At 42.0% G+C, this 22,876-nt stretch overlaps 1 protein-coding gene across 5 annotated transcripts in view; it reads left to right on the top strand.

The window, feature by feature from the left end:
* Window positions 1-22,876, top strand: part of PDE8B (phosphodiesterase 8B) — a 221,756-nt gene that overhangs the window by 7,280 nt on the left and 191,600 nt on the right. For 2 of the 5 annotated variants that reach the window (XM_045847825.1, XM_045847824.1), the window contains exon 2: window positions 19,591-19,899. The exons of the other annotated variants lie outside the window; for them this stretch is intronic. In XM_045847825.1, coding sequence (XP_045703781.1) covers window positions 19,591-19,899 — 309 coding nt within the window. The remainder of the gene's footprint in view (window positions 1-19,590; window positions 19,900-22,876) is intronic. 5 annotated transcript variants of the gene reach the window in all.

Below are 22,876 nucleotides of genomic sequence, written 5' to 3'. Positions count from 1 at the left end.
CATAGGATTGTCCTTAGGCCATTATATTACAGTTTAATAGGCAACATTTTTTATTCTTAGTGGTACTTAAAGTGGTGATGTTTTGTATGATCAATGGTGTCTTAGATTTGATGCTATTTGGCAAAAGTTGTGAAGAGGGGACTGGAACCTAGGCCTCCTGCATCTCAAGCAGCCTACTTTCCCCTGCATACACCAAGGTACACATCCTCTGACCCAGATGTTGTCTGACCCCGGCTTCCAGATTGGTGGCAGACTGCAGAGGCCCTTGTGTCATCTGTAAAGACTCTGAGCCAGATGGAGTCTGACTAAAGCTGTGGGAGCATCACCCTGGCTGCTGTATTGAGAATAGCTTGAGGCAAGCCAGAGTGAAACAATGGTCAAAATAAAGGCTCACCTCCCTCTGGAAGCCTTTCCTTATAACCAGCATTAGAGTGACTCTAAGATAGTTTGCAAAAAAGCAGGTGGCTCATAGTGTGTTAGCTGAAGAATATTGCTCTAGATAAATGAACCATAATCTGCAGAGAGATGAGAACCAATGGACTCACTGGTTGCAGAAACTTATCTGATAAATGGGATGATCAAGTGAGAAGCCCACGATCCATAGTTTTGGTGCCAGTGCCAAGTGTGGCACAGCCAGAAGCTAAGGGAAAGCAATTCTTTCACTAATGTCTGATCTGACGCACAGCTTGGGTGGACAGGGGTACTCCTGTGATCTTCCTTTCACTGGGCCCCAACAATGTCTGTCTAGTTTCAATGATTGCTTTTACAGGTCTAAAAATCGTGTTGCCATGATCACTTTGGGTCTTACACGGGAACCAACTGTTTGATCTGTCATCAAGGCCTTTACAGAATTTAAACAACTGCTGGTTCCTAAATACATATTCTAGAAACTCAATGGGCTAAAGATTAAAATAGGCCCATGAATAATATGATTAGTAAGGAATGATGGGTTTATTATTTTCTTGTGCTCAGGAATGAAATGTGTCATGGCAAAATTCATTCCACAGCTTCTGCTGCCAGAGCAGAAGGAACATTGTGCTGCAGTTGCTAATGACTTGATTCAGACCACTACCAATGAACCAGACTTCCTCAAGAAGGTCATACCCAGAGATGAATCGTGTGTCTATGGCTCTGATCCAGAAATGAAGGCCCAGTCATATCTTGTGTCTCTTGTATCTTTCTCAATAAATATCTCTGTTTTTCATAGTACATGGCTGGATACTTTCTGGGCAGGCCTTGTATACTTAGGAGTACAATTGCTAAGTCATATGGTAACTCTTCGGTTAACTTTTTGAGGAACTGCCAAACTGTTTTCCATAGCAATTTCACCATTTACATTCCCACCTGCAATAATGTATGAGGGTTCCAGTTTATCCACATCATTGCTAACACTTTGGATTTTCCTTTAATTTTTTTTTTTAAGTTATAGTTATCCTAGTGGGCATGAAGTAACATCTCACTGTAGTTTTGCATTGCCTTTCCCCAATATATTTGTCAGTCACTTGTATCTTTTCTTTGGGGCAAAGTCTATTCAAATTCTTTGCCCCTTTTTAAAGTTGGTTATCTTTTTGTAATTGAATTATAAGAGTTCTTTTTTTAAAATAAGAGTTTTTTATATATTCCAGATTGTCAACCCTTATCAGATATATGATCTTCAAATATTTTCTTTCATTCTCTGGGCTATCTTTTCAGTCTTGTTAGTGTCCTCTGATGTCCAAAAATTTTTTATTTTGATGAAGTCCAGTTTATCTGTTTTTCTTTTGCTGCTTGTGCTTTCAGTGTCATACTTGAGGAAACATTGCCAAATCAAAGGTCATGAAGATTGCCCCTATGTTTTCTTCTAAGAGTTTTATGACCTTAACTTTTAATTTTAAGTCTTTGACCCATTTTTAATTTTCATATACGACATGTGAGGAGAGACCAGCTTCATGTTTTTGAAAATTGATTGACTTTTGATGTGAAACTAGGGACTTCCAGCCAAGATGGAGGTGTAGGCAGATACACTTTTGTTTGCTTCCTCGTGCAACCAAAAGAAAGACAACAACAAATTTAAAAACAAAAAATAACTAGAACTGCCAGAAAATTGATATGTGGAAGTCTGACAACCAAGGAGTTAAAGAAGAAACATTCACACAGACTGGTAGAAGGGGCAGAGATAGGCAGCTGTGGTGGAGAGGACTTGTGGCAAGCTGGGGGCTGGTGGACTGGATGGTCCCACATTTGCTTGTGGAAGGCAGGAGGAACAGCTGGGGATCAGGGTGGACCACAAAACCCAGGATTCCAGCACTGGAAAAGAAAACCTCAAAATCTGTGGCTGTGAAGGCCTGTAGGGGTTGTGGCAGCAGGAGAAACTCCCAGCCTTACAGGAGAGTTTCCTGGAGAGATCCACAGGGTCCTAGAACATTGACAAACCCACCCACCTGGGCACAATTTGCTTGTGGATAGCAGAGGAAGTGACTGAAATCTGGCAGAGAGATGAGCAAGCAGCTTTGTTCCCTCTCAGATCACTGCCACACATATAGAGCCACTATGTAGCCACGTGGGTTGTCGCACCCTGGTGAATACTTAAGGCTCTGCCCCTTAAGTGTAACAGCTGTGCTGAAACAAAAAAAAATATAGCCCAAATGAAAGAACAGGTCAAAGCTCCAAAAATAGAACTAAGTGATAAAGAGGTAGCCAACCTATCAGATGCAGAGTTCAAAACACTGGTAATCAGGTTGCTCACAGAAATGGGTGAGTATGGTGGCAAAATAGAGGAAAAAGTGAAAGCTTTGAAAAGTGAATAAAGGAGACTGTAGAGGAAACCAACAGTGAAAGGAAGGAAACTGGGACTCAAATCAATGATTTGGAGCAAAAGAAAGAAATAAAATTCAACCAGAACAGAATGAAGAAACAAGAATTCAAAAAAATGAGGAGAGGCTTAGGAACCTCCAGGACAACTTCAAACGTTCCAACACCTGGATCATAGGGGTGACAGAAGGAGAAGAGGAAGACCAAGAAATTGAAAACTTATTAAAAAAATAATAAAGGAGAACTTCCCCAATCTGGCAAAGGAAATAGACTTCCAGGAAGTCCAGGAAGTTCAGAGAATCCCAAAGAAGTTGGACCCAAGGAGGAATATACCAAGGCACATCATAATTACAGTTCCCAAGATAAAGATAAGGAGAAAATCTTAAAAGCATCAAGAGTAAAGGAGGCCTAACAAAGGAGTTTCCATAAGACTATCAGCTAATTTCTTAAAAGAAACCTTACAGGCAAGAAGGGGCTGGAAAGAAATATTCAAAGTTATGAAAGGCAAGGACCCACATCCAAGATGACTCTATCCAGCAAAGCTATCATTTAGAATGGAAGGGCAGAGAAAGTGCTTCCCAGATAAGGTCAAGTTAAAGGAGTTCATCATCATCAAGCCCTTATTATATGAGATGTTAAAGGGACCTATCTAAGAAAGAAAAGATAAAAAATATGAACAGTAAAATGACAGTAAACTCACAACTATCAATAACTGAACCAAAAAAACAAACAAACTAAGCAAACAATTAGAATAGGAACAGAATAACAGAAATGGAGATCACATGGAGGGTTAGCAGCAGGGTGGGGGACGGGGAAGAATGGGGGGAAAAGAACAGAGTAAGAAGCAGAAATGGTAGGTACAAAATAGACAGCAGGAGGTTAAGAATAGTATAGCAAATGGAGAAGCAAAAGTACTTACATGTATGACCCTGCACATGAACTAAGGGTGGGGTGGGTGGGGTGGTGGGATGGTGGGAGGGGAGGTACAGGGTGATGGGGAACAAAAGAGAGAAAAAAATAGGATAACTCTAATAGCATAATCAATAAAATATACTTTATAAAAAAAGAATGTGAAACTAACCTTGAATCCCTGGGATAAACACCATAAACACCACTTGGTCATGGTGTACTTTAAAAAAAAATATATATATATATATATATATATATATATATATATATATATATAGTGCATAATTTGATTAGCTAAACTTTGTTAAGAATTTTTGCATCCACATTCTGAGACAGTTTTACTGCAGTTTTATTTATAAGGTCTTTTTTGTGGAAGGAGGGTTTGGTATCTGGGCAAATCTGGCCTGATTACATGTTTTGTGAAGTGTTTCCTATTGTTCAATTTTGTGAAAATGTTTGTGTGAAGTTGGTATTATTTCTTCCTTATGAGTTTTATAGATTTTACCAGAGAATTTTTCTGAGACTAGAGTTCTCTTTGTGAGCAGTTTTGAATACAAATTTAATTTCTTTAGTGAATAGGGGGAAATTCACATTTTAAAATAGTTTTTGAGTGAATTTTGGTACTGTGGGTATTTTTAGCAATATACTCATTTTATGTAAGTTGTTAATTTATTTACGTAAACTTGTTTGTATTATTCCTTTCTTACCTTTTTAATACTCATAGAGTCCTGATACCAGTAACTAGTGTCTGCTACCTTTTTTTATTGGCCAGTTTTGCTAGCAGTTTATCAATTTTTATTGACCTTTTAGAAAATCACTTTTGGATTCATTGAGTTTGTCTATTGTTTAACTATCTCCTACTTATTAATTTGTGATTATGTTTTTATTATATCCATTCTTTTCAGTTTGGATTTGATTTGCTCTTTTTAAAAATTTTTAGACTTCAGTGGATGTCAGATCATTGGATTTGGACCCTTCTTCTGTTTCAATAAAAGCTTTTAAAGCTATAAAATTCTCTTTAACTGTCACTTTACGTGCATCTAAAAGTCTGATTTCTTTTCATTTTGATTCTGTTCATATATTTTCTAATTTTCCTTGTGCTTCTTGACAGATGAGTTATTCAGAACCCTTTTTTTAATTTTCAAACATTTGTGGATTTTCCGGATATTTTTGTTATTGACTTCTACTTTAAATTCACTCTCTGTGGTCAGAGAATATTCTTTGTATAGTATCAGTGGGTTAGCCTGTGGTATATCTTGGCAAATGTTACATGTGCACATGGAAAAAATGTGCATTCTAGAACTTGCAGTCAAGGTGGCAGCAAAGGTAAACATGGCTCGCCTCCTTGACAACCACATCAAAATTACAACAAAAATATAGAACAACCATCACTCAGAAACATCAGAAATTGAGCTGAATGGAAGTCTGACAACTACTTACAAAGTAGTCGTCATTAAGTCCCCAGCTCCCATAACACTTGCTAATTGGCCCTAGGCCTGGTACTAGCAGCAGCCAGCCTAGATTCACAGCTTGGCATCACCTGGGAATCTTCACACCTAGCAAAAGTAGCAGCCATCTCAAATTGCTTTAGAGCTCATGCAGTGTGGCCCAGGGCAGAACACATGTGGGGACTAACCTTGGCCAGCACCACCCAGGAAACCCTGGAGCCTGCACACTCAGTAGACAGCTACAGACCACACCAGAGCACCACCACCCTTCCCCTGCACAGCTGATCCTCCACAGCAGGTGGAGGTTGGTAGTCAGTGGTCACAGCCAGTCCTTACAGCTGACTGGCCTGAGTATATCTCTCTCATTGATCTGCCAACAGCAACCAAGGCTCAACTACAAGAGGAGAGTGTAGTCTGCCCACATGAAGGGCACACCTGAAGTACCAGGCTTGGATGATAGGGGAGGCTGTGCCACTGGACTCTACAGGACACCTACTACATTAAGCCACACTACCAAGACAGGGAATCATAGCAGCTCTACCTAATACATAGAAACATAGAAACATAAAACATAGAAACAAACACAGGGAGGCTGCCAACATGGCCCAAATGAGAGAACAGATCAAAACTCTAGAAAAAGAACTAGACAAAATGGAGATAAGCAATCTATCAGATGCAGAGTTCAAAACACTGGTTTTAAGGATGCTCAAGGAACTTAGGACTGCAGCAGCATAAAAAAGATCCAGTCAGAAATGATGGATACACTAATTGAAATAAAGAACAATTTACAGAGAAACAATAGCAGAGTGGATGAAGCTGAGAATCAACTCAATGATTTAGAACATAAGGAAGCAAAATACAATCAATCAGAACAACAAGAAGAAAAAAGAATTAAAAAATGACGATAGTGTAAACATCCTTTGGGACAACTTCATGAAGTCCAACATTCACTTCATAAGGGTTCCAGAAGGAGAAGAGAAAGAACAAGAAATTGGAAAACTATTTGAAAAAATAATGAAAGAAAACCTCCCTAGTTTGGTAAAGGAAATAGACATGCAAGTCCAGGAAGCACAGAGAGTCCCAAACAAGATGTATGCAAAGAGGTCCACTCCAATTATAATGCCAAAGGTTAAAGACACATCATAATTATAATGCCAAAGGTTAAAGATAAAGAGAGAATCTTGGAAAGCAGCAAGAGAAAAGCAGTAAATTACCTGCAAGGGAGTTTCCATAAGAATGTCAGCTGATTTCTCAAAAGAAACTTTGTAGGCTAGAAGGGACTGGCAAGAAATATTGAAAGTCATGAAAAGTAGGGACCTACAGCCAAGATTGCTTTATCCAGCAAGGTTATTTAGAATGGAAGGGCAGATAAAGAGAAGAAAAAACTAAAGGAGTTCATCATCACCAAACCATTATTATATGAAATGTTAAAGGGACTTATATAAGAAAAAGAAGAGGATCAAAACTATGAACAATAAAATGGCAATGAATACATATCTATCAACAATTGAATCTAAAAAAACAAATTAAGCAAACAAGAAGAATAGACACAGAATCATGGATATGGAGATTATTTTGATGTTTGCCAGGTGAGAGGGGGAAAGGGGAGAATGGGTTAAGAGGTGAGGGGATTAAGAAGTACAAATAGGCAGTTACAGAATAGTCATAGGGATGTAAAGTACAGTATAGGAAGTGGAGTAGCCAATGGTCTTATACGCAGGACCCACTGACATGAACAATGATGCGGCGATTGTCTGAGGGAGTAGGGGGTGCTGTTTGGATGGAGGCATGGGGGAAAAATTGGGACAACTGTAATAGAATAATCAATAAAATAAAACATGAAATTAATAAGTGTGCGTTCTGCTGCTATTATGCAGTGGGTTCTAAATATAAATTACTCCAATTAGGTTAATGGTATTTTTCAAGCATTTTATATACTTAATGATCCTTTGTTGTATCAATTGCTGTAAGAGGAAGTTTCCAAGTATAATTGTGGATTTGTCTATTGCATCTTTCAGTTTTATCAAGTTTCGTTTCATGTATATTGAAGCTTTGCTATTGAGGGCATTCATTTTGGGGATTGTCATATCTTCTAGGTGAATTGAGCCTTTTATCATGATAGAATGCCCCTTGTTATTCCTGAGTTTATCTTGTTCTAAAATCTACTTTCTCTGATATCAATATAACTACCCAGCTTTCTTACATTGAGTGTTTGCATGATTTGTCTTATTCTATCATATTGCTTTTAATTAGCCTATGTCTTTCTATTTAAAGTAGATTTTTGAGACACTATATACTTGGTTTCATTAGAGTTCTTAGATCATTTACATTTGATATAATTAGTAATTACATTAATTTAATAGAAATATCTATATGGCAGCATATCAAGCTATCACATTAATACTTGTGTTCTATTTTTCCCATCTGCTCTTCATTTCTTTTCCCTCTTTTTCTGCATTTTTTGTGTTGAGTAATTAATGATTCAATCTCATATTAGTTATTTCTTTGTTTCTGTTCCTCATAGTTGCTCTTACATTTAAAACACATACTTTTTAATTTATCACAGTATACTTTTTTTCATAGTGTACTTTCAAATAATATTATACATGGTATATAATGTAAGAATCTTATATGTCCATGTACTCCCTCCTGTTCTTTGTGCTGTTTTTATCATTGACTTTATTTCTGCATATTTTATACACACCACAATACATTATAAGTATTTTTGTTATAGTGTTAATTATCTTTTCAAAGCAACGAAAGAAAAAGTATGATATATTTATCTTCACATTTGCCATTTTAATGCTTTTTATACATTTGTGGGTATCCAAGTTTCTAACTGATATCATTTTCCTTCTACTTGAAGAACTTTTAAAACTTTTCTTCTAATGTATGATTGCTGGTGATGAATTCTCTCCATTACCGTTTGTCTGCAAAAGCTTTTACTTACCTTCATTTTTGGAATGATGTTTTTCCTCCACATTGGTTGACAGTTTTTTCTTTCAATACTTTAAAGATATCTCTCCACTTTCTTCTAGATTTCATGGTTTCTAATGAGAAGTTTGTCATTCTTATCTTTGTTTCTCTGTATTTACTATGTTCTTTTTTTCTGGATCCTTTTAAGATACTCTTTTTTTTTAAGCTTTTAAATGTACGTCTGGAGGAGTCTTTTTCTAAGTTTTTTTAACCTTATTACTAAGGCATGACTCACTGGGTTCCCTGCTGATAGAGAACTTCCTGCAATTCAGTGTTTAAAATGTCTTATAAATGTATAGACCTTGTGGCTGGCCTCCATCTTTCACAAAAGTGTTAAGGAAGGAAAATCTTAACACCAAGTGATCAGCAAGGACTCCCCAGTTGGGCTGGTGAGAACTTGGATGGCTCCTAGTTTGTTGTGAGCTCTGTGAATTGTTCAGCTTTCCAGTCACTTTCTTCCTGGTCTGTGGAATTTCACCCTACTCATGCATGTCTCAGTGCTTAGCATATTTTCAAGTGCCCCTCAATGTTCCTTGTATATATAGCCTCTTCTTTCTGAAACTCTGCTCCACAAATTCCAGCCAGGTCTCTCCAAACCCTGACTTCTGTTACTTCCAGTCAGCCCCACCACTGGACTCTGTCTGGGATTCCTTCCCTGCTCCCCGTGTGGAATGTGCTTCCAGAGCAAAGTTGAGGTAATGCCATATCCCTCCTGTTTCCCTTCTCTTAGGGCTGACAGTCCTGAGAACCTATTGTCTGATGTCTGAAAATAGTTGTTCCATATATTTGATCTGTTTTTCTAGTTATTAATGGAAGGAGGGTAAACTTAGTCCCTGTTTTGTCATCATAGCCAGAAATGAGTCTATGCTACAAATATTTATTTATGATCCTATACGTAAGGTTTCCATCTTAAAATGCAGTTATATTTGAAGATGTACTCTGAGATGTTTCATGTTCTTTTTCTTCATTCTTCCTGCATAATAAAAAATAAACTATGGATATTGCAAAGTAATTTGGAAGAACTGTACTACATCATTTATGTTTATTATTGCAGAATTGTCTGTGTTCCCACAGTGGTTCCTGTGCGTAATCTCCATTCCCACACACCCACTCCAAGTGTGGCTCACATGACTTTGATACAGCATTCAGCCTCCAAAATGGCTTTCAGCCCTTTCCCAGGGTAATTTCTAAGCCCTCATGGCTGGAGTTCTATTGTAAGAACAGCAGCCTTTCAAGTCTTCCTTCCTGTAGATGTGGCATCTCTAACTCATTAGTGTATATGTTTTGTACTCACTTGTGCATCCAGGACAAACAGAATATATTAAAAGTGCAGTTAATGTGGAAAGTTATGCTATCTGAATTGTAATGAACTATGGAGTTCTTAGAGAACTTTCTGCAATTCGGTGTTTAAAATGTCTTATAAATGTATAGACCTTATGGCTGGTCTCCATCTTTCACAAAAGTGTTAAGGAAGGAAAATCTTAAATCCTGGCTTGATTCCTTAACATAACAAGAGACAGTTCTCATACTACATTCTCCCTAACATGCCACTTTCATTTCCAAAGTCTGGGGAGCTTTTTTTTCTTTTAAAGGTGATGTTTATGTTGGGGATTTTAAAAGCTCCCATTAAGAAGAATCTGTATCTTATCTTTTAGATCTCAATTAGAAATGCCTTAAATATGTACATATTTATATAAATCTTTATATATACATATTTAAGGGCTATGTAGGATTTATATAACCTATAAGTGTTTGATGACTCCATGCTCAGGAGAAAGCAAGTGATTAGTTAGCCATGCTAGGTGGGAATTCAGGTTAATGGTAAACAGAAAGATTTTCTGTTCAAAGGGTAAAAGAAGAGAGGCATACAGAGATACCTAATACACACAGAGAGTGTGTATAGAGATAAAAAATATAAAGTACAAGACTTAGTAGCCACCTCCTAAATGGTAGCCATTATTATTATTATTATTCAGCCAGTGTTCTGAATAAATTATTTTATTTGCTTTTTGTACTTGGTGGATTGAATTCACATAGTCTCCTTCCTCTCAGTCCTCAGGACACTGCTTCCTAGAGCTTTATGTATTGTTCATAAAAGTTAGTGAACTTTTACTTTTTCAGGCTTGAACACTATATATTAAGAAAAATAAAAAATCAAGTACTCTGCTGGAAATCTATAGTCCTGCTGGTGTGTGTTTATTTGAACATTAAATTTACTTCTGTAACTCCCGCCACCCCTTCCCCTCAATTCCCAAGTCTCAGAAAGGGCAAAGACTCCCGAAAACCTGTTCTTAGAAGTCCCTGAAATCCATAACTTGACAATTCTTATCAATCGCCAGTGAGTGTTTTGTGATGTTCCTTTGTGTAATGATACCTTCAGGTTTAAGCATAAATTATACTACACTTCAGAAAATACATCAGAGGTGAAGCGTTTTTGTTTTTTTTTTTTTTGATCATTGTTTTTGCTTTGCAGTATCTCACTTTGTGTGTAACACTGGTTTTCAGGGTTTGACCTGAGATCAGTAGCATCAGCATCTTTTGGGAACTAGTTAGAAATGCAAATCCTCAGGCCCGGTAATCTGTGTTTTAGGCAATTCTGATGTGTGCTAAAGTTTGACAGCTGCTGGTGTGGAACACCCTGGAAGGTCTCCTACATCAAACTTAATTTATTACAAGCTGCATCGTATGAGGTATGAAGAAGCAATCAGTCATGCCCCCAGCTGCTGTTGCCTTGGAGATGTTTCATGGTGTAACTCGGGAAGTGCCATGCTGTAGAGCAAATGTCAGGCTCTGAGAAGAAACTTCCTGCCAAAAGCCATCTAGAACACCTTCTTTCACACCTCCAGTAGCCAAAGGCAGAGGATTAAGACATCAGAACCACAGAACGTGCTGATGCAGGGCCCTTGGGTTTAGCTGCAGTACTGAGGCACCTTTTAGCTAGTTAAGAAGTAAAATCCCAAGGCTCAAAAGCTGTTCTTGAAACAGAAGTACCAAAAGACCAGATTTAGCCATCTGCACATGAAGCAAGAAACTCATCCCTGTGTAGAACAGACTGCAGAGAAACCCAAGGAAGTCCTGGCAGGTAGACTGCTTTCTTAGCCACGCTGGGAAAGGGGAACCATGAGTTGCTTAGTACACAGGATCCAGAAGCTGATGGATGACCCCTCTCGCAGTGTTCATCATGTGACCTTTTTCCTTGAGTGCACCTGGAGAGAGAGGGAGAGAGCTCTGGTGTTCTTCCTCTTATGATAAGGACACTAACCGTATTGGATTAGGGCCTCACACTTATGACCTTATTTAACCTTCATTACCTCCTTAAAGGCTCTGTTTCCAAATATAGTCACATTGGAGATTAGGGCCGCAACAAACGAATTTATGGCAGTGGGGGGAACACAACTCAGTCCGTAACAGTCCTTGTTGTCCCAGGCCTGGACCACTGTAGCTCTTTCCCAATCCTCACTCCTGACTACTTTCACCAGTCCTTCTTGACTATGCCACCAGCTTTATCTAAGTAAAACAGCTCTTGTAAGGCACAGTTTCTTTGAAAATCTTCAGTGATTCCCAATGACTAGAATTTCACCACACTCCTTAGTCTGGCATTTGGTTGGTTCTCTGGTCATAGCCTACCTCGTCAACCAAAATAATGCCATTCTCTTTCCCCACACCACACACCTTTGGAGTAATGTACTTCCTTGTTTTTCAAGCATTCAGTGTGTGTTCCCAACTCTGAGCCTAAGCTCCCATTAGTCTCTCTGGAATGTTCTCTGTTCTTATCCAGCTACTGCCCTTTCTTCTTAGTGCCACTGTCCATCTCCCCAGTGACATCTCCATCACTTCCACCCACAGTGATCTTTCTCTCTGGGCTTGGATTACTTTTACAAAGAATGTGTTAACACACTTCCGTGTGTGTGTGTGTGTGTGTGTGTGTGTGTGTCCCTAGTGGGACTGCCTGAGAGCCAGGACTGAGGGTTTTACTTTTTTGTGTCCTCACAGTGCGTGGCACAGTGGTGGGCATTCAAGCAGTGTTCTAATTGTGTGGATGGGTGGATGGCTGGAAGACAAAGAATGATATTTCTTTGATAAGGTTTTCTGAGAATCTTAAATGTCCATAACCCTACCCAAGTCTCCTACTATCATATCAACAAAGTTTGGTCCCTATAGGACGCTCACCCCAACCAGAGAATTTTATTATTTGTTTGTTCTTCTAACTCCCCACAATATTCTAAACTCCATAGACAAAAGACACTTTTATGTCTTGTTCCCCTGTGCCTAGTTAGTATCTGATACATGGTTCCACTCAGTAAATATTTGCTGAACAAATGAACAAATGGGTGGCTTCAGCATCATGTAGTGCAATGACATCCTTTGGAGTGGATGGTACGCCTAGCAAAGTGCACATGCGGGCAGAGGAGTGCCTGCTCGGAAACCCGAACCTTTTTTTTTTTATCGCCCATGAGGCATTTAGGAAATGTCATACTAATTCAGAAACAAATGTATTTTGCTTCATGCATTGTATATCTTAGTCAAATTGCTGTGAATTAATGACTTGGACCCTGGCTTAGACTACCCGGAACCTCCAAGTAGTAATTCATAAACAAGTGTATTTATGCTTGTTTACTACTACTTTTTAAGGCCAATGTTTAATCATTTGACAAACACAAATTTTTATTTGCAAGACAATGGATTTGTTTTGCAAATCTAGATTTTCACATGGAGAGTTTTCTTAGGGGTGGTAGAATCTACATGACTTCTACAACATACAGGAGAAGTTTCAGTCTCTATCTTCTGTCTTTCTTCTCCTTTTAATTCTACTGTTGTTGCCTCAGAAGACATGTCTAGTTATCTCACCTGCTCATTGTCTTTGAGATCCACAAGTGCCTTTGCTCATGCTGTTTCCCTTGCCTAGCTCCTGGTCAAGGTCAAGCTGGCATGCCCCACCTCCTCCAGCAAGCCTTCCCAAATTGTCATGACTACTCTAAACAAGTGCTGGTACCACTCATTTTTGTTCTTATGCCTAGACACTCATGTATGGTGTGCCCTCATTTCACATGTGTAAGTCCCATCTCCCTGATTGCTCTATAAGCACCTTTGGAGTAGGGCTGTGCTTTGTGCTTTATTTGTATGTTCCTTTATGCTTAAAAATCTTGTGAGATGTATTTACAAGATTTTTGGAAATGAATGTTTTATTTCCACAGCCTGATTGGGTCCAGTAGAATTCTGAAGGCAAGTAGCAAGGATATTCTGTAGTTTCTCCCAGGGTGTGTCTACCCTCTCCCTGTGGAGTTCTAGCCAACAGGAAGAACAGAATATTTTTGTATTATATGGATTCAGGGTCCAGTGCTCAGTGGATTCCATGTTTTATGATGTTGACCCAAGGAGGTCAGATTTTGGCTGAATCTCTACCTACATCTTCTCTGTTTGTATATTCTGCAATGGCCATGAGAAAGCTGCGCTGTGAGCCACATCCTCTCCTAAATGTGATTTGGTCTATGGCAAAAAGTCCAAGAAGTGGTGCAACCAGAGTAAAAAATACAACATGTTTTTACTCTCTGAAAAGAGCTGTACCACCCTTCAAATGTTTCACCACCAAAGTAGCTCCCTGTGTCTTTGTTTGTTTCTTGCTTTCCTTTGCCCTTGCACTTTGTGTCTCTGTGTCTGTTTCTGTAAATATTTCCTTTGTAAATGTATATGAATTTAATCTCTCTGCCTCTGTCTCCACCTATCTGTGATTCTTTCCCATCTTTTATTTTTTTTCTCTTCCATCTTCTGTCTGAAGGAAACAAAATCAGTGGAAGTCCATAAAAGGAAATGTATTTAGCTAAAAAAAATTTGAGGAGAGATTAGGAAACATTGTGCTTATTCATTTACACTGTTTTTGTATTCACTGAAAGAATTTTTCAGAAAAAAATAAATCTGTTGATCTTCACTTCCTTATCTATATCACTCTACCTTCACTTGTGAACTTCAACAGATATGCATTTTCCTCAGTTGTAATCAATATATATATATATATATATATTTTTTTTTTAACCTAACATTATCTCATCTGTATTCATTTAAATAGTGGTATTCTGAAATGTTAGGGTAATTTGTTGAGCCATTTCCTAAGTGTTTGATGTTTGGTTATTCTAGTTTCATTATTGTAAATAGCATTGCTACAAACATCTTTGCATAAATTATTATTTTATTATGCAGGCTTCTTCTGATGTATATTACCAAAAGGATTTTCAGGTCAAAAGCATTGACTGACTTTAGAAACTAAAAAGACAAACCTCTATTCAATAAAAGAAAAGAAAACCCAAACACCTTCAATTTTGAATTGTGGCATTTAAGAGAAGACAAAGCCCAAAGAGGAAAGAAAAAATGAGGAAAAATTAATTTCATTTATTCAACAAATATTGAGCACCTGCTATATGCCGGGCACTATTCTAGAAATTTGGGGTCCATCAGTCAATAACAAAACAAAAAATTCCTGCCCTGACTGGTGTGACTCAGTTGGTTGGTTGTGGTCCTACAAACTGAAAGGTCACTAGTTCAAGTCCTGGTCAGGGCACTTGCTTAGGTTGTGGGTGCACTGTCCGGCAGGGGGCATACAGAAGGCAGCTGATTGATGTTTCTCTCCCTCTCTTTCTTCCTCTCTTCCTCTCTCTCACTGTAAAGAAAAAAAAATTCTGCTTTTATAGAGCCTATATTCTAATAAGAGAAGATAGACAAGAAACATAAAAATAAATGCACCAATTATGTAATAAGTGGGAGGATGATAAGTGCTATGGAAAAAGAAAAATAGACTAGACTGAGGGGAATCAGAAGTGGTGGAGGGACAACGGAGGCATGTAGGTTGCAATTTTAAACAGGAGGTATTGAGTAGAGACTTAAGGGAAGTAAGGGACTTAGCCATTCAGTTTTTGATGGAACAGTGCGTGTAACAGGCAGAGGGAAATACTCCTGGCTAACAACATTAGGTGTCCTGGAGAAACAGCAAGGAGTCATGTGGCTGGAGCCGAGAGAGTGATGAGGGTGAGAGAGAGGAGGGCTCAGAAGGGTTTGGCAGAGGCCATATCATGTAGGGTTTTGTAGGTTCCTTTAAGAACTTAAACTCTTGTGCTAGTTCACAAGGGAGGCTGTGGAAAGGCTACCCTGGGCTCACCTTCTTTGGGAAGGCAGATGCTGGACCTCTCCTTGATCTCTGCATCCAAGTCTCTGGGATGGGACCAGGGAACCACTGCATTTCAGACAAATTCTTTAGGGTGATTTTGCTGAATAATGCAATGAAAGAAAAAAATTCCATAGCATCTCCCAATGTTGGTGTTTTAAGGACTTGGCAGATTATCTAGGAAATGGAGTTGTAGAGGTTCAGTGACTTGCCTGAGGTTATACAGCCATAAGAGGCAGCGCTAGGTTTCAGATTCACCCTTCTCACTCTGAGCTCGATGAACCTTCCACAACCTTCCACTGTACCTGGCTACCTAATAGACTGTATCACTTCACTTATTAGGTGGTTAGATTTCCAATAATCTCCACTGTTAGGAATGTGGTTTGAATCCAGAAGCTCTGTAAGGTTGACTGCTTGATTAAATGTTTGGTTATCTAAAGAATAACCAGAAAGCTGCTATATTTTTAACCTCTATGGTTATGAATCATTCAAAACGTATTAATCGCATATTCTGCTTCTTTAGAGAAATTCTGGAAGAGTCATACCTTCTTAGAGGGAGAAGAGATCTTAATTGTTCAGAGTCTTGCAATGTCTCTGGGTCATGATTCTGAAATAAGCTCTTATTTATATTAGTACAAAACATATAAACCATTTGGCTAACCCTGGACATATCTGAGGTTTAGTTTTTAAAGAAATTTCTGATTTACTTTGCTTTCTTTTGATTCGTTTCTTGGACATTGATAATAACTAATTTTTTTTTCAATTAATTCAATTTTTAAATAAGATATGTTTTTCTTGGCCTTATTCTGTAACTGGAGCCTAAATTTTATCTGTGGTGTCTAAGCCCGTGGATTGCTGGTATCCTGGAATTCACTGAAATCTTGACATGGGAGCCGGTCCGGAAATCACTTACACAAGCAAGAACTCAGGCTTCACAGCTATGCTAGAGGAGGATTTCAGCGAAACCATCTCTCGTCCATTTGCGCACTTCTATAGGTCTCAGTGACCAGATCTGGGCCAGCAATGGGGGCAGGTGACACGTCCCCACTGCAGACACTTGGTGGAGGTTCTAGGGCTACTTTATGTTTTTCCTTTCACTAAGCCAGAATTGGCAGGGGAAGCAGTGACTGGGGAAGGTGTTGAAACTATTGACTACTCAGGGAATGGGAGGAAAAATGCACACCTAACTCATTTCCCTCATTCTGCTGCCTATTCCCGCAGAAGAGTTGCATTCATTGAAAGGCACTGGTGCCAATATGAAATGTTCAGTTAACATACTTAAGCAGCTCAGTCCTTTTCACCAGCAACTTTGAGGTTATGTACCCTGTCAAGGCTTAATTTTTTAAAAAGACTTTATTTATTTATTTTTAGAGAGGGGAAGGGAGGGAGAAAGAGAGGGAGAGAAACATCATTGTGTGGTTGCCTCTCATGTGGCCCCCACTGGGGACCTGGCCCACAACACAGGCATGTGTCCTGACCGGGAATCAAACCGGCAACCCTTTCTTTCATTTGCAGCCTGCGCTCAATCCACTGAGCCACACCAGCCAGGGCTTAATTTTTTTTTAATGTAGAAAGCTCAACCTCAGTTTGTTTCTGGGTAACGTATCCCTTCATAATTGAGCCCCTGATGTTTGCCACCAGAAGATTGGTTGTAATTTCTGTTCTGTCATAGGCTTCTTTCTTTCAAAATCCTCAGTGACCGACTGGCCCTGTTCTCTTCTCTGGGGGGTTTCATCATAGCAGCTGCATTCCTGGAGAAAACCCTGAAAAGGTAGACTGGCATGAAAATTAGCATGGCTCCAAATTTCAGAAAGGCTGCCACTGATAGCTCCATGAAGGATAATGGCCGAAATGGGTCTATAGAAGAGAGTGCTAGATGTGCATTAGGGGTGATTAATTCCCGACCTAACATGACATCAGGGATTGGTATGGACACTAGCGATTTTGTAACTGAACTCTGATGATGCTTTCCCAGGTTCTGAATGGTCCCTTGAAAGTAGAGCAGATGACAGTCATCAGGCTTAAGCCTATTTCAAGTGAATGATTGTCCCTGTCTCTTAGTCTTTACCATTTAATGTGGGGTTCTTAGAGGCATGAATAGGGACGAGGAAGCCTGGACCCAGGCAGCCTGGAAGGTAACTGGTGGAAGCTGTGAGTCCAGGTAAAAGGACTTCCCCCCCAGCTGGGGAGTGCTGCCGGAGGGAAGCCTGCAGCTGAACTGCTGGTCTCACAAAGGGAGTGCCTCAGCTGAAGAGGAAAACCTGCCCGGGGTTGCTGAGGTGGCCTGCAAGCAACTGCAGACCCACGTGGGGGTAAAAACGCCCGTCCTCCTAGCCCGCCCTCAGGACGATGCCGAGGCACCATCTCAGCCTCAGAGTCCTTCCTGCAGGCATGGCCGAGGCGTGCACCGAGGCTGTGTCCTAGCTCAGTTTCTCCCTCTGCTCCATCTTTCCTCCCTCTCTGCCTCCACCAACTCCTCCCTCCTTCCATCCCCTTCCTCTCCTTCCAGGTGTTGATTGCAAGATGGAAAGTTGAAATGTTAAACTGAGAAGAAGAAAAACAAAGGTGGAATAATTAGGTTAGACTAGTGCTTCCTCCTATCCATATCTGAATTTGAGATTTGGGGTGACACCTTGCTTCTCTATGAAGGTTAGAAGTTGTCACTTGAAATCTTCATTCATTTGCTTCAAGGGTTGATGTTATGGAAAGTGAAAGAAAAGAAGAATCAAATAAATTATTTCAAATTAGATACTTCCTTGTGCTTTGCATTGTGATTCTGCATTCTTGCCCTAATGAGCAACTCTACATTGAGTCCGTTCTGGGATATCTCGCTTCTCCCCTGTGCTGCTGTGGCAGCAGGCAGGAATCACCCAAAGACCTGATGAAAAATGGGCAGTGTTGCCTTGCAGTTCTAACCCAGAGTTCCTATCGGGGGAGAATGAAAATCAGCCTTGCTTCTAAAGGTGTTCTTCTCCTTGAGTGAAGTCTGCACTGTGCGGCTCGCCGGAGGGATGGAAGGCAGTTTGACTGCCCTGCCCAGAGTGTGAGGAAAAGCAGTTGACAACGGGAGGCTGGATGGGGTAGAAGCCGGGGTGAATCTTTAGTGACACCCAAGAAAGTGGTGAAGGTTCTGGAAGACAAAGCCGAGAACCACACGGAGAGCTTCTTTCTCTTCTTTCCTTGGACCTTAGGGGAACGAACTGGTGTGTTTAAGTGTTCCTTCCTCCGTAGGGCCTCCCGTCCCTGGGCGCGGACCTGCAGACGATGAGTGGACATGGAATGGACTTCCTCAGAAGTCTCTAGTAGTCTCCATCCCACTCGGTCCTCAGAACGGAAGGGGGAACTGCGGAGGCGGGAGGTCTTTCCCTGACTCTCAGAGCGTACTGGGAGGTGCCCAGTTCGGGTGGGTGGGCTCGGGCTGTAGGGACCCTACTGTTTCGGGATGGCGTCCTGATGTTTTGCTCAGGGATGTGTTACAACGTGTCGGTGGAAGGCTTATTGCGGCGCTCCCCACTCTACACCGCCCCTCCGGGCGCGGCCCCAGGTGTATGCCGCGAGGGGAAGAGGGGCTGGGGCACTGGACGGCGGCCCCAGGATGGGTGCGGAAGGGACGAGGCTGCTGGACAGCGGAGGCGGAGGGGAGGGCGCCGAGGCGTGGTGCCGGCGGCCGCGCACTGGCGCTCAGTGGACGGAGCCTGGCGGCGGGCACGCTCGCCCAGCCCAGGAGAGCTGGGGAGCGGCGGGCGGGGCGGAGGGGCGCCGTAGGGCCGGAGCAGCGGCGGCTGGGAGCGAGGGCACCTGAGGAGGGAGGAGGACGCGCGTGGACTGAAAGTGGGGAAAGAAGAGGCAGGCCGGCGGGCGGGCGCCCTGGCCCGGGGGTCACGAGCGCGGGAGCCGGGCGAGGTGGAGCTGGGCGGCGGCGCGGGCTGAGTCGAGGGAGGAGGGGAAGGCGGAGGCGCGGGGAGCGTGTTTGGGGCGCCGCGGTTGGGAGGGTGGCGGCTGCCGGTGCGCGCGGGGCGCTGTGTGTGCGCGCCTCCCCGCTCAGCGAGGAAGATGGCCCAGAAGGGAAAGTTGGGGTGACGCGCGCGGCCCCCGGAGGCTCGGCTGGGGGCACCGCGGCGAGCCCGACGGAGCGACGGCCAGACAGGCCGGGGGGTGGCGCGCAGTCCGGGTGCTGCCACCGCTGCCGAGGCGCCCGCCCCCTCACTGCAGGTGGCCGCGGGTGCGCTGGGTCCGGGCGCCGGGGGCGCGGACGGGCGCGCGGGGGAGCCCGGCCAAGGGATGGGCTGCGCCCCCAGCATCCACGTTTCGCAGAGCGGCGTGATCTACTGTCGGGACTCGGACGAATCCAACTCGCCCTGCCATATCACCAGCGTGTCGCAGGGCCCCGCAGCCCCCCAGCCCGGCCTCTTCGTCCAGACCGACGCCGCCGACGCCGTACCCCGGAGCCGCGCGTCCGGACCCCCCAGCGCCGCTCGGGTCCGTAGGGCCCGCCGCGCAGAGCTGGGCAGTGGCAGCAGCACCGACTCTGCGGCCCCCACGGGGACCACCTGCAGGGGCCGGAGGCGCCACTGCTGCAGCAGCGCGGAGGCCGAGACCCAGACCAACTACTCCAACGTCAAGGTAAACGCAAGGCACAGGCACAAGCTGGTGGGGGGCCGTCCGCCCCGTCTGTCCAGTTTGCACGGGTAGGGGGCTCCAGCGGAGTTGAGTGGTCGTGATGCGGTGGGGTTGGGGCGGTTGTCACTAAGGAGGAGTTTACTTTTCATTTGTGAGGGTGATGAGGGTGCAGGAAATCAGAGCCGAAAAGATGCGTGGAGGGATCCTGGGAGCTGGTTCTGGGGATATGGGTGGAGAAGGAAGCGCAGTGGGAAGCCGCGGGCTGGTCGGGTTTTCACTGAGGGGAGGAAGGCCGTGACTTGGTTAATGCGAGAGGAGGGGTGGCGAGTTGGATTGAATGAAATCTGAGCACGGGCTCAGATTTGCGTGTCTCGTAGGTGAATGGTGCAGACCGGGTGCAAGGTTACCCTAGTTACTCCCATTACAATTTTTACCTGGGGAAAGCAGCCCAGGTGCATGGAGCCTTTGAAGCAGGCGGTGGGGCTTTGTGAATGAATGAGGGTGTGTTTGCTGGGAAACCTAGGAAGAAAACGGAGGAAGAGAATCAGAGTGGAACCTGTTGTTTATCCCTTGTTTGGGTTGGCTGCACCCTGGACATAACTGAGGGAACCTGCCCTGAGTTTGAAGGGTCAGGGGAGCTGAGAGAGGGGAATGAGTTTCCAGTGCAGGGCAGCTGTCTGACTGTGAAGATTCTGCACATGCATCTCATTTTTTAGGAGGGTGGAATTGTGAGGAAGTGGAGAAAATTGTTTAAATGATTAAAGCAGTCGCTAGATATTTCTTAAATGCAGAAGAAAATAGTGCCCTTCTGTATGTTCCCCAAATACTATTAAATCCAACAGGATTTTCATTGTGTTAATCTGGCCACTGGGCCCGTTATCTGTGTAGCAAACAGAATGACAATGGTACGACCCCTTGTGCAGAGGGGAAAAGGACACCTCCATGACTCTTAATGTTAGATAGAATCATAGCTTGTACATGGTCAGTGCAGTACCAGGAGCCAATCCACGACTGTATGTTTGATACTTGAAAAGTTGTTCAAAAATTGACCTTGTGTGAGGAGACTCCTAGTTCTCAGTGGAGGGGTGAAGACAAGGACTGCCCGTGCTGGCTTCAGTCTGGAAGACCAAAAGCTTCTTTTAGTGAACTTATTTTAGCTGCATCTGGTTTTGTAACATGAAGAGTAACTGGGTGGCTAGTTATAGTTGTAGGATTTCTTTGGTAATAATTATATAATGCAATATAATATAATCATAATAAAAACCATCATTTATTGAGCACCTACTATATTGCCAAGTATAAGCTTTCTTTCCTAGCTTTTGAAAGTGGACCATGTTGCGATGGAATTTCCAAAGACCAGAGACCTGGATACATGGCAGTGCAGCCTCCCCAATGAGCATTTGTTATGGAAGCATGTGCTGAACACTGTTTTTCTTTGGTCAAGTTTTTGTTTTGTTTTGTTTGACACACCGGTTCACGTAAAGTTAGCACTATTCAGGGGTATTCAGGGGAATACCATTTTATATTGGTGAAATAATTAAATTGGGATGTTATCAGTAAAGAGTATCCTTTCTGCCTTCTCGTTGAAAGGAAATTTGATGACATGAAGCAGTAGTTCCGAATGGTGACAACTTAGGAATTTTGATGCTTTTCTTGGTGCCTTGGAGAAACTGTGTGTTTTGCCCTTCAGAGGAGCAGGATTTCCAATTTAGTACCTGGCAACTCTGGGTACTCCATGTTTGTTCAATGAGAGAAAGAATAATGAATGAATTCATTCCCTATGTTTTAATACTTCCCTCAAGAGGCTCCTTAGAGACCAAATGGAGTAAAAACTGGATGGAAAGTGAGTCCAAATTATTAGCAGCTAGTATAAACTTTTATAAACATCATTGCTACTTGGCTGAAGTGTTGAAAGTCTTGACCTGGATTGGAATTTAACTCGCTTTGCTTTATCAACAAGATTTCCAAACAAGAGCTTAATTCGTTCCAAGCTATTACTAGGAATGAAACTTCTGGATTAGTGAGTCAGCACTAATTTACATGTGTGAATCTCAAAAACTGTAGATTTGAAATTAAATACAAGACTAGAATTATTATTTATATAAAACCTACAGCATTATTATTACAGAATTACTTTAATATATTTAATAGTATACTGCCAGGACTTATGATGCAGTATTATGTTATTTTTTTCAGTCTTCAACGTGTTCTATACTTTTTTGTGGTTAAGGTAATTTTATAAAATCCTTACCTTTATTTCTTTTTAGACTGAGATTTCTTACACCTTAGGGGTCTGAGATAGTTGCTAGTCACGGCCTCCTGCACGCCCCTTTCCTAAAACACTCAAGTGGGAAAATAAAGTCCTTGCTGTCTGTTCCTGTGTACGGTAGTGGGTTGTAATCGTTTTTCTAAATTTCCTCTTTGTACATGAATTATAAACCATATCCTCATTATTTACTCTGTCTCTGGTATTCCCCAGAGTGCAAAAATGTGTACTTGATCTCTCTCTCTCTCTCTTTTCTAGCAATAATTCATCTCATTAAGCTTTTAGAATGATGAAGCATTATGATGTCAAATATGATGTCAATGGGAACCTTCCTGAATACCTAATTTACAAAAAAAAGTCAACATTAATAATTCATATGCAGTACAATGATATCATATGGGTTTCCATTTCTGGTAAGAAGTTAGATTTGTCCCCCAGTTGCTGTAAAAACGCAACTTCCTGACAATTTGCCTCCCTCTCGTTTGCCTTTTCACAAAGAGTACTCTAAGAGGAGAATCCTGCAGAACGCTCACTCCTGACACGGTGCCAGTTTTGTAATTCTTGCTCAGGGATCCTCAGAGGAGATGGTTGAACCTCTCTCTGGGAAGATGCGAGGATTCTTACAAATCTGTTCTCATACCAGCTGTTGCAGCTGGGAGGCATGTGAGACTAGGCGGCCAGTTGTAGAAAGTCTTTATGGACACACAGTCAGCT

This window comes from Phyllostomus hastatus, unplaced genomic scaffold, assembly GCF_019186645.2.
Source record: "Phyllostomus hastatus isolate PE091 unplaced genomic scaffold, TTU_PhHast_1.1 phas_contig_58, whole genome shotgun sequence".
Taxonomy (NCBI): domain Eukaryota; kingdom Metazoa; phylum Chordata; class Mammalia; order Chiroptera; family Phyllostomidae; genus Phyllostomus; species Phyllostomus hastatus.
The sequence above is the reverse complement of the archived record's forward strand: the minus strand, read 5'-3'. Positions and strand labels throughout refer to the sequence as shown.